Raw genomic sequence first — 16,194 nt, 5'->3', positions numbered from 1 at the left:
CTAGACTTGAAGGCCTTTTGTGATTCTGATTGGGGAAGATGTCGTGCCACAAGAAGATCAGTTACTGGATATTGTGTTTTTCTCGGTAACTCACTCATTTCATGGAGGTCCAAGAAGCAAGATAATGTGTCCAGATCATCAGCTGAGGCGGAATATCGTGCTATGGCAAATACTTGCCTAGAAATAACTTGGCTGCGATATATATTACAAGATTTACGAGTTCCCCAGAAAACTCCTGCTTCATTGTTTTGTGATAATCAAGCAGCTTTGTATATTGCAGCAAATCCTGTTTTTCACGAACGTACCAAGCACATTGAGATAGACTGTCACATTGTTCGTGAAAAATTACAAGCTGGAATAATCCGTCCTACATATGTGCCTACACTCTTCCAGTTGGCTGATATATTTACGAAGGCTTTAGGGAAGGATCAATTTATGAAGCTGCGAGACAAGTTGGGTATTCATAATCTTCACTCTCCAACTTGAGGGGGAGTATTAAGAATATATTGTATAATATTGTGTTTGTCTAAACTAGGAAAGATTATTCCATGATTTGTGGATCACGTCTTTATAGGATTAGAATTAGGGGTTGACCTTTCTTTTGTATTTGTATATATATGGCTTACACAGCCTCTGTTCATATATGAAATATTCAGCCGTATTGCTTCTTCACACATTCTCACATACATCCCAGAACCTACCTAGCTCTTTATTTAATTTTCTCTCCATTGGATTCCATTTGGGTGAGTTCTTCGTTGATACTTGCCCTTTTGATTTCCCGATTTGGTTTTTTTGGGTGTCTTTAGTCGTCGTTTTGATGAAGTTTTTCTGCGTTTTTGTTTTACGTTTATGGTTTTTTATTTTTTTGGGGGGTTTGATGAATGAATCTGTGTGGGAGTTTTTTATGTTTTGTTAATTATGTTTTGCCAATCATCTCCCTTCAATCGCAGGAACAAGAAACACCTGTTGCATGTCCCGATTCATTACCGTTTTGACGAGGATTTTCGAAATTTACCCCAATTGTATTCTCTCTCTTTCTGCACTTTGGAAAGGTAGTATTAGGCATCCTTATGGTTCGTCGTCATACCAAAAGTAGTATTTGGAATGGCATGGTTATGATTTTATATTTATGAAATTAATTTACTCACATCTTTATCAAATCGATTTACTTTTTTTTTTAGAATTCATCGTTTAAATTTCCAGTTAGGACAATTTTTCTTTTAAAGTTGTGGGTTCTTTTGATATGATTTTATTTTATCTGAATATTATTCATTTATTTTTTGAGATCTTATATCAAATCTCTAGATTGACTCATACTCTTCAGGCTTGAAACAGATTCTGTAAATCAGTGTTGTTGGAGGAGTTGTTCCGCAGCCTCAGGAAGAACAGAGCAATGTGTTTGAAATAAGGTCTGACCAAAACTTTTCTATAAATTTCGCAATTTTAAGTTTTAAGCCATTAAAATTGGTTTGTTAAGACCATCTCCAACCCTTGGGCTAAAAGCCAAATTTTTTAGCCCGGAAAATTTAGCTTTTAGCCCAGAAACATCTTTTCTGCTCCAACCCTTCTACCCTAAAATTTTAGCCCGGAATTATTAAAGAATGAAATTAGCCTAAATTTTTTTCTTAAATCAATTTTTTTTTAAAAATAAATATGTAGATTATTGTAAATTAATTTTATGAACATTTTAATCTAAAAAAATTTAAATTCCGATAAACATTTCGCATTTAGCCCGGGGGGAAAGCTGGGGGGTATTTGGCCCAGAAATAGCATTTGGCATTTAGCCTAAAATTTTAGCATGGGTTGGAGAGTGTTTGGGGTGGTAATTTGGGGGGTAATTTGGCTTTTAGCCCAGGGTTGGAGATGGTCTAAGTAGGAATAAAAATACCAATTAATTAAAGATTAGTAATTTGCCCAGGAACTAATTACTAACCAACTTTTGGTAGGGTTCAAACTCTTACAAGTTTCATTCTCTTAGTTTTTTGCAGTTGCATTATGACACTATACAACTTGAGTAGACGAAGAGTATAGCTCATCGTGAACAGCTGAATAGGAACTTTCTATGCAAGCATAATTGTAAAGGTTACTTTAAGTGATGACTGTTGATATGGTATATTGGTTGTGACAGCCCGTCCCGTATTATCGTTTTCGTGAGTATGAAGTTAATAAAATGTCCTTGAACGTTTTAAAGATTTAAAGTATTAGGGTTTATCTAGTTACCCTAATTTTTAAAAGTTGGATGATATTGGACATTTTGGTTTGTTTGTGTTTGAATGATTGTGGCTTGTGGACCACATACACTCATGGGATACACAGAAATCTCCTTTTTTCTTCTTTTTCCCGTGATTCCCTCAAACACTCATTCTCACTCTCTCTCTCTCCCTTCAAACACTTTCTCTCTCTCTACACACGGACAACACCAAAGTTCATCAAAACTTCACAGATCGAAGAAACAAAGACCACCATCGTCTTCATCTCGTCGATACGAGTTCATCCATACCTATTTCAGGTAAGAACTTCAACGTTTTCACGTCGAACCACTCACCTCCGTTTTGGTCACTATTCATCAACTTTGTATTGGTTGATTTTTAGGAGTTTTTAAGCTCATAGGGAGCTAAAAGAGGTTCTTAGGAAGCTCGAAGTGCTTCGTTGGAAGTTTTTGGACGTAAGAATATCGAGATCGAAAAGTTCAAGTTTGACCCATAGCAATTTAGCCGACATGCAAGGTATCAATCTCTTCGTCCCACTGAGTACTATAACTTTCCTTTTTGTTTCACCCAATTTCGTTGAGTATTAAAGAAGTTATACTCATTTGAATCTTACCCAGTTTCTGGCCAGTCCGACGGCTTTCGAGGCTTTTTTCGGTGAATTCCCGGCGAGTTAAGGGTCGAGGCAGGTATATATTTGTTCATCTCGTCAAGATCTTCATTTTGATATAAAGAACGTTGAAAATGGTGAAGAAATGACAAAGTTATGGCAATTTGAAAAACTGCCCAGAAACCGGCGAACCAATTCGGCGAGCCGAGGAAGAAAACGCGCGTGGGGGGGGCGTAGGTCCGTGCCACCCACGGCACGTGGGGGCGCGTGACAAGCCCAAAAATTATTTTAAAATTTTATCGACGTCCGTGACGTCGAGTAGGTTACGATGATATATTCATATACCCAAATTGAGCAATATATGAGAAGTTATTAGCGAATGTTGTGTATGTGCTTTTAAATAATGTTTTTTATTATAATTATTTCTCTTATAGGCGAGACCTATACGGAGGACGAGCGTAACCAGACTAGGCATGGGGGTTACAAACCGGCTACATATTAGTGAGTGGACAGTTATTTTTCAGAATATATATATATATATATATATATATATATATATATATATATATATATATGTATGTATACTTGACGTTTTTCCTAGAAAACGTATTTAAAGGAATTGTGATTTAAATATCCTGTCATATATGCATCATATTTTAGTATGTGCATTATCATAATTATGCATATTGTTGCATGGTGCTGAAGAGGCCTAGGTAAGCTACATGTGAGTATATTATGCTGGTAACGATTATGAGATACGATGTTGGTTATGATTGAGATACGATGTTGGATATGATTGAGATATGATTAAGAGCTCATTCACTGGCACATGTATATTAGTGCTCCCGCCCAGAGTTAGGGGCACAGTCTTTCACATGATGTTCACCTCCCGCACCGCATGCTCGCCTTGGATCCAAGTTAGGTGCACAGTCCTGTCGTATAGACCACTTTTAGTGGGTTCGACTCGTAGGTGACCCACGAATTATCGCACAGTCTTCACGTGATTGTAGCACTAGAGCATATTATGTTATATACAGTGATGAATTGCATACCACGTGAGGTGGTATTGAATGTGTGCAGGATATACATATATACATGATGTGATGAGATGATTATGAGCTATAATTGCAGCCGATGGCTGAGTTGATTATGATGAAAGAGTATAAAATATGTTTATAGCCGAGGATTGAATTGATTATATGTTATTCCATCACTTTTACATAGAAATGATGAGCATTTAGTTATGATACTTTGGCATGACATACATTCATATTGTTTAGCATAATTTTGAGATATATTACGTATATTACGTATATACTTTATTTTTGGGAAATTATACTTCTTTTACGGCGAGTGGTTAGTATTTTCGAAGAGAAAAGAAGGTTTTGAATAAGTTTGTTATACTGACCCACTCAACTTTGTTTTGCGCCCCTCCAGGTTTTAAGTAGCGTTGTTGGTGGATCTCGAGGTTTACAGCTGAAGTTCTGACAAACCATCACTCATGTAGGACCATTTTGAGTGTTGTTAAATTAGTACATATTATGGTTGACTGCACTTAGACCTTGTGCTCTGGTTGTGTATTCACACTTAAACTTACTTTAGAACCTATGGTATTTGGTTTTAAATTATTCGTACTTTCCTTAAAAATATCACTTCCGCACTGCGCACATGGCTACGTCACGCTCACGTGACGACCAACATGCCTTGACTTTGGTCGGGGTGTGTCAGTTTGGTATCAGAGCTCTAGGTTGCAGTCCTGCATATTTTGTGAACTTCCTTAATTATTGTTGGTGTCTTTTGTCAGAACTTTACCGCCTCGTAGCGAGCCACGTAGTTAGGATGAGCCTAGTTTCCCTAATATTGTAGTTTGGGGAAAACTATTGCTATTGTGATTCAGTCTATTATCTAAAGGAACCCTTTGAGACTAGTTATAAGTTGAATTTGAATCACTTTATGGAAGTGAAGAACCTAAGGGAGTAAAGTGATGGCTTAATCATTTGGAAAAGACGTTTTGGATTATGCAAAGTCAAGAGAATCTTCCTCCCGACAAGTGGGTCGAGATGAATACCTAGTTTCTGAGTATTGAATCTGCATTTTGGTAGAGATAGGAATGTTATCCGATGTTATCGGAAGAACAGCTGTTTGGAAGTTGTTTAAAGAATTGTTTAAGAAAAAGTGCATTCCTCCGGCATATTGTGATGGTAGTAAGCAATAATTTGCAAATGTGAGACAAGGAAAATGACGGCGAATGAATATTATAGAAAGTTTACAGACTTGCCTTGTTTCTATTCGGATGTTGTTGCTAATCCGGTCGAAGTGTTATGTTGTTTTAGGCTGGATAATAAGAAGAAATGGCGTTCTTTGGCGACCACTATCCATTGTACTTTTACCAGGAGTTTACGAGATGTTGTTAAACATTGAGGACTCTGAGAACATGATCAGCAAGAGTAAAGAGGAATAAGAAAAGATTGAGAATCAGAAGAAAGACGATAAGGTTAAGATCCGTCATATCAAGGACCTTGAAAGACTCAGAGCTTCAAAAGAAGTGAAACTAGAGCTAATTCTCCCAGCTGAGGTTTTAGTGCCACTGGTCAGAGATGAAGTGATAGATTTACTAGTTATCCCAGATCTCAAAGACTAGTTGACTCTGGTAGAGGAAATGTATCTTCGTACTGTAGGTACAATATTAGACTCTTTGGAGAGTGTGGGAAACAGTGAATGTGTTCATGTGGTTAGATGAGACATAGATGTATGAATTGTCCCTAGAATCAGTTGTTACCCAGCAGTCTTCCCTGACATATTACTTGGAAAAATTGAGGAGTAAGATGGTAATATTGCACCCTTAAGAATTGTTGCTTACTTATCGAGCGATAATGAGTTATCGTTATTGCAGGCTGCAGACCATAATACCCATAACTTATTTGTTGGATTCGTTAAGCAAGTAAATAGGTAGGACACTCTATGTTGATTTGGTTTATTCAGGATGCCAATGATGGTGGAAGATGTAGTTATGCCAGCTAATCTTGTCCTGTTAGATATTGTGGATTTTGATGTGATATTAGGCACATATTGGTTGCATTTTAATCGTGCCCAAATTGATTGTTACGGGAAAACAGTGACTTTCCATCATCCTGGATTACCTGAAGTTACATTCGTAGGTGAGCCTAGTGGATTGAGGCATGAAGTTATTTCAGCTGTGAGAGCTGAAAGATTGTTATCGAAAGGTTGTCAAAGGTACTTGGCTTATGAGATATTAGATGATGTTGCTCCTAGTAGTGTGGAAGAAATGGGAGTAGTCAGACATTTTCCTGACGTATTTCCAGATGATTTACCTGGATTACCACCAGACAGAGATGTGAAGTTCACTATTGGCTTGCTTCCAGGTACAAATCCTATTTCCTTAACTCCTTATCGTATGGCTCCTACTGAGTTAAGAGAATTGAAGATTCAATTAAAAGAATTGGTTAATAAAGGTTTTATTCAACCTAGTACTTCACCCTGGGGAGCTCCAGTTTTGTTTGTAAGAAAGAAAGACGGAACTTTGAGGTTATGCATCGATTATAGGCAATTGAATCGGGTAACGATTAAAAACCGTTATCCATTGCCGCGTATCGATGATCTATTTGATCAACTTCGAGGTGCCTGTGTATTCTCAAAGATCGACTTAAGGTCAAGTTACTATCAATTGAAGATTAAGAGTGACGATGTTTACAAAACGGCTTTTAGAACTCGTTATGGTCATTATGAGTTCCTTGTGATGCCATTTGGATTGACGAATGCACCAGCAGTTTTTATGGGTTTGATGAATAAAGTATTCCAGCAATATTTGGATAGATTTGTCATTGTCTTTATTGATGACATTCTGGTGTATTCCAAGTCTGAATCAGATCATGTTCAACATCTCACTCTGGTGTTGGAGAAATTGAGAGAGCACCGTTTGTATGCTTAGTTTAGCAAGTGCCAATTTTGGTTAAATGAAGTGGCATTCTTGGGATATGTCATCTCAGCTCAGGGTATTCTGGTAGACCCTCAGAAAATTGCAGCTGTGGAGAATTGGGAACAGCCACGAACAGTCACAGAAGTACGGAGTTTCCTTGGCTTAGCAAGTTACTATCGACAGTTTGTCAAGGATTTTTCAGTTATCGCTTTACCACTTACCAGGTTGACTAGAAAGGAAGTTAAGTTTGAGTGGGATGGTAAGTGTGAGCAGAGTTTTCAGCAGCTTAAGTATTGTCTCACTCATGCACCTGTTTTGGCACTTCCTGATGACTGTGGTAATTTCGAGATTTATAGCGATGCTTCGTTGAATGGCCTGGAATGTGTTTTGATGCAGCATAGTAGGGTGATTGCTTATGCTTCACGTCAATTAAAGCCCCATGAAAAGAATTACCCTACTCATGATTTGGAATTAGCAGCCATTATATTTGCCTTGAAGATTTTGAGACACTATCTTTATGGTGAAAAGTGTAAGATCTTTACGGATCACAAGAGTCTTCAATACATTTTCACCCAGAAAGAGCTTAATCTTAAACAACGAAAGTGGTTAGAGCTGCTTAGCGATTATGATTGCACTATTGAGTATCATCATGGTCGTGCTAATGTGGTGGCTGATGCTTTGAGCAGGAAATCCCAAGGTCGGTTTAACGCTTTGTATGCTTCTCATGTTCTTCTTCTTGCAGATTTGAGGTCCACTGAAGTGGAATTGGGATTGGAAGAACAAGAAGAAATTGTGCTAGGACGAGAAGAAGTCTTACTTGCTAGTTTCCAAGTTAGGCCTATTTTGATGGACCGTATACTTGAAGCCCAAGGAATTGACAAAGAAGTTCAGAGTTTAATCTTTGCAGTTTCTCAAGGAAAGAAAAAGGATCTCAATGTTCGGGAATCTGATGGCATGCTTATGCAGGATAAGCGGATGTACGTGCCAAATAATGAGGATTTGAAGAAAGAGATTCTTGATGAAGCGCATATTTCAGCATATGCAATGCATCCAGGGGGCACTAAGATGCATCATACCATTAGGCCATTTTATTATTGGCCAGGTATGAAAAGAGAAATTGCAGAGTATGTCAGTAAATGTGCAGTTTGTTAGCAGGTTAAAGCTGAAAGGAAGAAACCGTTTGGTTTAATGCAACCACTTCCCGTTCCACAGTGGAAATGGGAGAACATCACTATGGATTTTGTGTACAAGCTTCCTCGTACACGGACCGGTTATGATGGCGTTTGGGTGATTGTAGATCGACTTACTAAGTCAGCGCACTTTATTCCAGTGAGGGAAAAGTATTCTCTGAACAAATTGACTGAGCTGTTTATCACTAAGATTGTGAAGTACCATGGGATTCTAGTGAGTATTGTTTCAGATCGAGATCCTAGATTCACTTCTAAGTTCTGGACAGCTTTTCAGGAAGCTCTTGGTACGAGATTGCTATATAGTACGGCATATCATCCCCAGACAGATGGTCAATCAGAAAGGACAATACAGACTTTGGAAGATATGTTAAGATCTTCTGTAATGCAATTTGGTGATCATTGGTATGCAAAGTTGGATTTAATGGAATTTGCTTATAATAACAGTTACCATTCTAGTATCGGGATGGCACCACTTGAAGCTTTATATGAAAAATCATGTCGTACTCCTTTATGTTGGTCAGAGGTCGGTGAAAGAGTTTTGGTGGGCCCGGAGATAGTGGAGGAGACTACTCAGAATGTTCAAGTAATTAAGTCTAATTTGAAAGTGGCCCAGGATCGACAGAAGAGCTTAGCAGACAGACATGATACTGATCGAGTGTATAAGGTTAATGATTGGGTATTTTTGAAGCTATCGCCTTGGAAATAGGTAGTAAGATTCGGGAAAAAGGGTAAGCTGAGCCCTAGATACATCGAACCTTATCAGATCACCGAGTGAGTTGGCGAGGTTGCTTACAGGCTTGAGTTGCCTTCAGAGCTGTCTAAAGTGCATAATGTATTTCATGTCTCGATGCTTCGTCATTATATTGCAGATCCATCGCATGTGATTCTAGTTCAACCTTTAGAGATTAGCCCGGATTTGACTTATGATGAAGAACCAGTGACTATCTTGGATTGGAAAGAGAAAGTTCTGAGAAATAAGACAGTGCAGTTGGTGAAAGTTTTGTGGAGGAACCACTCGGTGGAAGAGGCTACTTGGGAAACAGAGGATCGGATGAGAGAGATGTATCTGAGATTGTTTTATGAGTATTAGTGATGTATTTTGGTTGTGTAAATTTCGGGGATGAAATTTCTATAAGAAGGGTAGGTTGTGACAGCCCGTCCCGTATTATCGTTTTCGTGAGTATGAAGTTAATAAAATGTCCTTGAACGTTTTAAAGATTTAAAGTATTAGGGTTTATCTAGTTATCCTAATTTTTAAAAGTTGGATGATATTGGACATTTTGGTTTGTTTGTGTTTGAATGATTGTGGCTTGTGGACCACATACACTCATGGGATACACAGAAATCTCCTTTTTTCTTCTTCTTTCCCGTAATTCCCTCAAACACTCATTCTCACACTCTCTCTCTCCCTTCGAACACACACTCTCTCTCTCTACACACGGACAACACCACAGTTCATCAAAACTTCACAGATCGAAGAAACAAAGACCACCATCGTCTTCATCTCGTCGATACGAGTTCATCCATACCTATTTCAGGTAAGAACTTCAACGTTTTCACATCGAACCACTCACCTATGTTTTGATCACTATTCATCAACTTTGTATTGGTTGATTTTTAGGAGTTTTTAAGCTCATAGGGAGCTTAAGAAGGTTCTTAGGAAGCTCGGAGTGCTTCGTTGGAAGTTTTTGGATGTAAGAATATCGAGATCAAAAAGTTCAAGTTTGACCCGTTTCTTTCGAGCCAATTTTCGGCCAAACCATGGAGATTTGGCCGACATGCAAGGTATCAATCTCTTCGTCTCGCTGAGTACTATAACTTTCCTTTTTGTTTCACCCAATTTCGTTGAGTATTAAAGAAGTTATACTCATTTGAATCTTACCCAGTTTCCAGCGAGTCCGACGGCTTTTGAGGCTTTTTCCGGTGAATTCCCAACTAGTTAAGGGACGAGGCAGGTATAGATTTGTTCATCTCGTCAAGATCTTCATTTTGATATAAAGAACGCTGAAAATGGTGAAGAAATGACAAAGTTATGGCAATTTGAAAAACTGCCCAGAAACTGGAGAACCAGTCCGACGAGCCGAGGAAGAAGACGTGCATGGGGGCGCGTGACAAGCCCAAAAATTATTTTAAAAATTCCTCGACGTCCTTGACGTCGAGTAGGTCACGGTGGTATATTCATATACCCAAATTGAGCAATATATGAGAAGTTATTAGCGAATGTTGTGTATGTGCTTTTGAATAACGTTTTTTATTATAATTATTTCTCTTATAGGCGAGACCTATACGGAGGACGAGCGTAACCAAACTAGGCGTGGGGGTTACGAACCGGCTACATATCAGTGAGTGGGCAGTTATTTTTTCGTATATATATATATGTATACTTGAAGTTTTTCCCAGAAAACGTATTTAAAGGAATTGTGATTTAAATATCCTGTCATATATGCATCATATTTTAGTATGTGCATTATCATAATTATGCATATTGTTGCATGGTGCTGAGGAGGCCTAGGTAAGCTACATGTGAGTATATTATGCTGGTAACGATTATGAGATACGATGTTGGTTATGATTGAGATAAGATGTTGGATATGATTGAGATATGATTGAGATATGATGAATTATATGATTGAGATATGATTGAGAGCTCATTCACTGGCACACGTATATTAGTGCTCCCGCCCAGAGTTAGGGGCACAGTCTTTCACGTGATGTTCACCTCCCGCACCGCATGCTCGCCTTGGATCCAAGTTAGGTGCACAGTCCTGTCGTATAGACCACTTTTAGTGGGTTCAACTCGTAGGTGACCCGCAAATTATCACACAGTCTTCACGTGATTGTAGCACTAGAGCATATATGTTATATACAGTGATGAATTGCATACCACGTGAGGTGGTATTGAATGTGTGCAGGATATACATATATACATGATGTGATGAGATGATTATGAGCTATAATTGCAGCCGATGGCTGAGTTGATTATGATGAAAGAGTATACACTATGTTTATAGCCGAGGATTGAATTGATTATATGTTATTCCATCACTTTTACATAGAAATGATGAGCATTTAGTTATGATACTTTGGCATGACATACATTCATATTGTTTAGCATAATTTTGAGATATATTACGTATATGAGTATATACTTTATTTCTGGGAAATTATACTTGTTTTACGGCGAGGGGTTAGTATTTTCAAAGAGAAAAGAAGGTTTTGAATAAGTTTGTTATACTGACCCACTCAACTTTGTTTTGCGTCCCTCCAGGTTTTAAGTAGCGTTGTTGGTGGATCTCGAGGTTTACAGATGAAGTTCTGACAAACCATCACTCATGTAGGACCATCTTCAAGTGTTGTTAAATTAGTACATATTATGTTTGACTGCACTTAGACCTTGTGCTCTGGTTGTGTATTCACTTAAACTTACTTTAGAACCTATGGTATTTGGTTTTAAATTATTCGTACTTTCCTTAAAAATATCGCTTCCGCACTGCGCACATGGCTACGTCACGCTCACGTGACGGCCAGTATGCCTTGACTTTGGTCGGGGTGTGTCATTGGTAATGCCTAAAAATTTAACACTTAAATCAATTTAGCTTCAAATTATTTTATTTTCTGTCATAAAAAAATAGCCTAAAGATTTAACATCCTATAATATAGTTTTAATTGTAAAAGATAGTAAATTGAGGTTCTTTGAAAATTATTGATATTGGTTTTTGCATTCGGACTGTTATGTGTTTTGCTTCATTTTAGTTTACTTATTGTTAACAAAGAAAAGAGGAAGTGAGTGTCTAATAACCATGTATGTATGGGTATGATCGGTGATTTGACACCTCAATTGCTTTGCTCGATAATCTTTTACAAAATTTTACAATATTTAGAAATTGTATCTTTAATTTACAGTATGAATACATTCCTTTACGGATCATCTCATCACTCATCATGTCAGTTGATAATGTGTGAGATAAAGAGAGTTCATATATCTCCATGGCGGGGCAATGGTCCTCCACCCATTATGTGGTGCTATTTTACAACTTAGTTTAATGAGAAAATATCAATTAATTAGTTTCTAATCAAATTGGATTAGTTCTGCAAGGATGAAAGGAATGTAGAGTTCAATGTGACAGCATTTCAGTGTTTGAGTGATTTAGTGTTTAAATTTAATGTTTCATGTAGTATCCGAATTGATGAGTGCTTGAGTATTTTAATAATTGAGTTTGATCTTTCAAATTGTACCTAAATTGCAGTCCAGTAATGACATTTCTATTAGGTATAAGAAAAAATGGGATTTTTTTCTTGACACTAAATATATAGACATTCTTATCACTTTTTTCCATAGCTCTTCATTTTTATTCTTCCCTACTATATTAATTAAGTGTAGGTTAATTTAGATTTGATAAAAGATATTGCTCAGGAAGTACATATTTGTAGTCTCCAGTAAAAGGTATTATTCATTTAATTTCTGAGATCTTGTATCACATCTCCAGGTTGACCCATAATCTTTAGGCTTCAAACGGATTCTGTAAATCAGTGTTGGTGGAGGAGTTGTTCCGCAGCCGCAGGAAGAACAGAGCAACATGTTTGAAATAAGGTATGACCAAATTTTTTCTATAAAATTTTGCAATTTTTGAGTTTGAAGCCATTCAAATTGGTTTGTTCGGTAGGAATAAAAATAGCAATTAATCAAATTGTTTGGGTCCTATTTGTATGGCTAACGTCTCATTGGCCGTCGGCCTCTTGAACACTAAGAAATATGTCCACTGGTCCTTTACTTTGATAGCAAAGTGAATTGAGTTAAAGATTGCAGCTTCTGGGACCTGAAAAAGGACTAAAAAAAAATTAGACTGTATAATGTGTATATAATGTGTATTTGCTTGGTAGTACTCTGTAGTGCAATGAATACTGAGATGAATAATTAAAATGAAGGGTAAACATAGGCATACAACTTGAGTAGACAAAGAATATGATTGGGAGGGTAATGGATGATTGGGGATTTGATAGTCGTTGGTCCATCATGAAGAGTATAAGAATGTAGGTTGGTGTCTATTCAAATTATACTCATCATACTCATCATTCTTTAACAAATATTGCAGAACACTCCATTTCTATGCAGAGCAGCAGTTGCAAGGTTTGATTTGAGTAACGGCTGGTGGTACAAGGCATGTCCAATCTGCTTCAAACATATAAAACCAAAGCCCCAAAGTGACTTGCTGGTTTGTCCAACTGATGATATTCAAAACCCTATTGCTTGGTAATACAAAATTACTCTGAATCTATTACTATATAAAACATAAACTTAATTATACTTCTTTATAAATAATCACATCAATTTCAACACAGGTTCAAAGTTAGTTTAATTCTTGAAGATGCCAATGACGAAACCAATGCCATCATTATAGGTAAATCAGCCGAAGAACTATTTGGAATCACATGTGAAGAATTAGTAATCAACAAAAGTTTCTGTGACCAAAAGGAATTACCACAACAAATACTCCGAGTAAAAGGTCAAATCAAACTTTTCCAACTCAGACTTGGAAAAGTTAAAAATGACACAAGCAGAAATGACTTGCTCATCCAAACTGTTTTCAAGGATCAAGCACAAATTCACCCTTCAAACAACAACAAAGATGATGAAGCAATAAGTAACCTTGGGAAGAAACATATGGTTCATGAAATGTTACCGTCCACACCACCACTCTCACTCAAGAAATCTCTACCTTCATCTCCAACTGAGAGCAGTTCAAGTTCAAAGAAACGACAAAGGGAGCCAGTCAAAAAGAGTCTTTTCACCTCTATACCAACAAAAAAACCTAAGAGGTTAGTCTTTATAAAAAAATAAATAATTGACATAAACCTTTTTTCCATTACTAGATGTGCACTGATGCTTTAATCTCTCTTCATTTTACATGATCCAAGTGATACCACAAGTGGATACAGTGAAGAGACCGATGGCGAGAATGTAGCAAACACAGATAAAACTCCCAGTGATTAGAGTATGGATCCCAACACTCATAAATCAATTTTCTTAACAATTTTTTTTCCCATCTTCAATGAGTAGTTTCTCTAACACAAAACTATATCTTATAAATATTGCATAATATAGATATAAATATTTCATTTGGGTTGTGGATGAGGCCAACTGGAAAATCTAGAGAGTTTATTTAGTATGGCTGCAAAATATATGCAATTTAGAGTCATTCAATTCTTATGTCAATTTTTTTTCTTCTTCATTTCATCGTTTTCATGCAAGATGGAGGAGGCACCATCAACGTGAGGAGTTACGTATATGGGTGTCTTTAGTGGAACAAATCTTACTTTTTGAGCTTTGTACAGTTTTAGACGTAAAAGTCTCCTTGGGATAAGACCATAGCTTTTGAAAAACAATCCCTGAGGATGACATACTAACATCCTCAACTTTTTGCATGTAATATATGAATGTAAATAGAACTCTCTGGCTATGGCGTACGACCATCCCAATTTTTGTCATGTAATATAAGAATGTAATATATGTATACAACCCTACTCTTTGGCACATATTTTCTCATGTATATAAGCCCTACTTTTTACACGTTTAAGATCATTTTGAAACCCGCAGCATCACGCGGGCCTCAATTGCTAGTTATATACTAAAGTGCAATCGAAGTAACACTGTTTATCAACGACAGTGTAAAGACGAAAATACCCCTCTTCAATTCATTTCTTCTCTATGTATTTCAAGTTGGTACAGTAAAAAGACGAAAAGCCCTTTTGCATGCGTGGCGTGCTAACGAGCGTCTGGAACCATGATCCTCTCCTAAGCACTTCCCTAGGGATCCTGCAATCTTGTCCGTTCATCGTATATCGTGCGATCAATTTTCGTTAGGTACTATTCATATTTGAATTTTAAAATTTAAATTTTAAATGATTTCTAACCGCACGATATACAATGAACGGACATAATTGCAAGATCCCTAAGGAATTGCTCAGGAGAGGATCTGGTTCGAGGGTCTGCACCGCTTTTTAAAGTTTCTGTGATCCTACTTTTTATGCCTCTACAGGAAATCCCCAAATTGCCTATAGGCATACGTGTTGGCTCTCTGTATAAAAAAAAAAAACGTTTTGCACGCGTGGCTTTCTAGGGAGACTTCTCTGAAGCACCGTTTCTTTCTTGCTACACTCCGAATTGATACCGAATACTGCTCATCCAAATTTTCTCACCATTTCATATCGTCCTCCTTAACCTCTTCATTCTTGCTCCACGACAAATCGAAACAAAAATTTGCTCATCCAAATCAATTTCAGTTAATCCAAATCCCTTAAACCCAACTTTCTCCAGATCGTTGGATTCATTTTGCTTTTGTTGTTGCTAATCTACAGGCAAAGCTTAAATTTACATATGTAAGTTTTTATTTTTCTTGATTGGAATTCGGTTTTTTTTTTTTATATGATATCCACACACCTCTTTTTACTTTTTTTACACCCTTTTAATATTCGGTCGTCTGATCGGATGAATTGAAGAAGATCAAATGACATAAATTAACAAGGGATATGAGAGAAGTAAAAAATGATGTGTGGATAGCACATCTTTTTTTTATATTATATTTTTTGTTGTTTTATGATTATGATTATGGCGTTTTGTTTTCAGATGTGTCCCAAAAATGGCTAAGCTTTGCACTGTTCTTTTCAGCATGTTTTTGGAGAAAAAAACAAAGAGAACAGAGAAACATTGACGACCACCATGATGATAAACCAAGTGTTGTGAATGACTCTGCATGACTCTGCAATACATACAACGCATGCATTAAACAAATGCTGCCCATGTGAATGACTCTGCAATACACTCAACGCATGCATTAAACAAATGCTGCCCACGCATGCATTAAACAAATGCTGCCCATACTCAGATGCAGAAACATTGATGCAATGTATCCATGTGAAATATTCACTATACCTGTAAAGTTCTAATTAACTATACTTGTAAAGTTCTATATAAACAGAAAATGAAAAGAAGCTCAGTAATTGAGCACAATTCTTTTATGGTATCATCCCTTTTCCAAGTCTTACGACATATTTCTCTTCCAAATACAATGTCTTCTTCCGCTGCCCTCACTAATGTTTATGCATTTCTTCCTCTAAAACTTGATCGCCATAATTATCCCTTGTGGCGTGCCCAGTTTGTTCCCCTTCTTCGCAGTCGCAGTTTGATGCCATATGTTGATGGCACTTCTCAGTGCCCTTCTGCTCATCAACTGAATGATGATGGTCAACTCA

The 16,194-nt window shown here is 37.1% G+C and overlaps 1 protein-coding gene across 1 annotated transcript; it reads left to right on the top strand.

The window, feature by feature from the left end:
* Positions 1 to 950: 950 nt before the first annotated feature.
* Positions 951 to 14,512, top strand: LOC126589117 (uncharacterized). The gene is made up of 7 exons (XM_050254333.1): positions 951 to 1,052; positions 1,336 to 1,397; positions 12,451 to 12,535; positions 13,058 to 13,195; positions 13,285 to 13,761; positions 13,861 to 13,937; positions 14,195 to 14,512. The coding sequence occupies exons 3-6, from the start codon at positions 12,522 to 12,524 to the stop codon at positions 13,934 to 13,936; spliced, it is 705 nt and encodes a 234-aa protein (XP_050110290.1). The 5' UTR covers positions 951 to 1,052; positions 1,336 to 1,397; positions 12,451 to 12,521; the 3' UTR covers position 13,937; positions 14,195 to 14,512.
* Positions 14,513 to 16,194: the final 1,682 nt, after the last annotated feature.

Source organism: Malus sylvestris, chromosome 2 (assembly GCF_916048215.2).
Source record: "Malus sylvestris chromosome 2, drMalSylv7.2, whole genome shotgun sequence".
In the NCBI taxonomy this organism is placed as follows: domain Eukaryota; kingdom Viridiplantae; phylum Streptophyta; class Magnoliopsida; order Rosales; family Rosaceae; genus Malus; species Malus sylvestris.
Note: the sequence above shows the minus strand (reverse complement) of the source record. Positions and strands in the feature narration are given on the sequence as shown.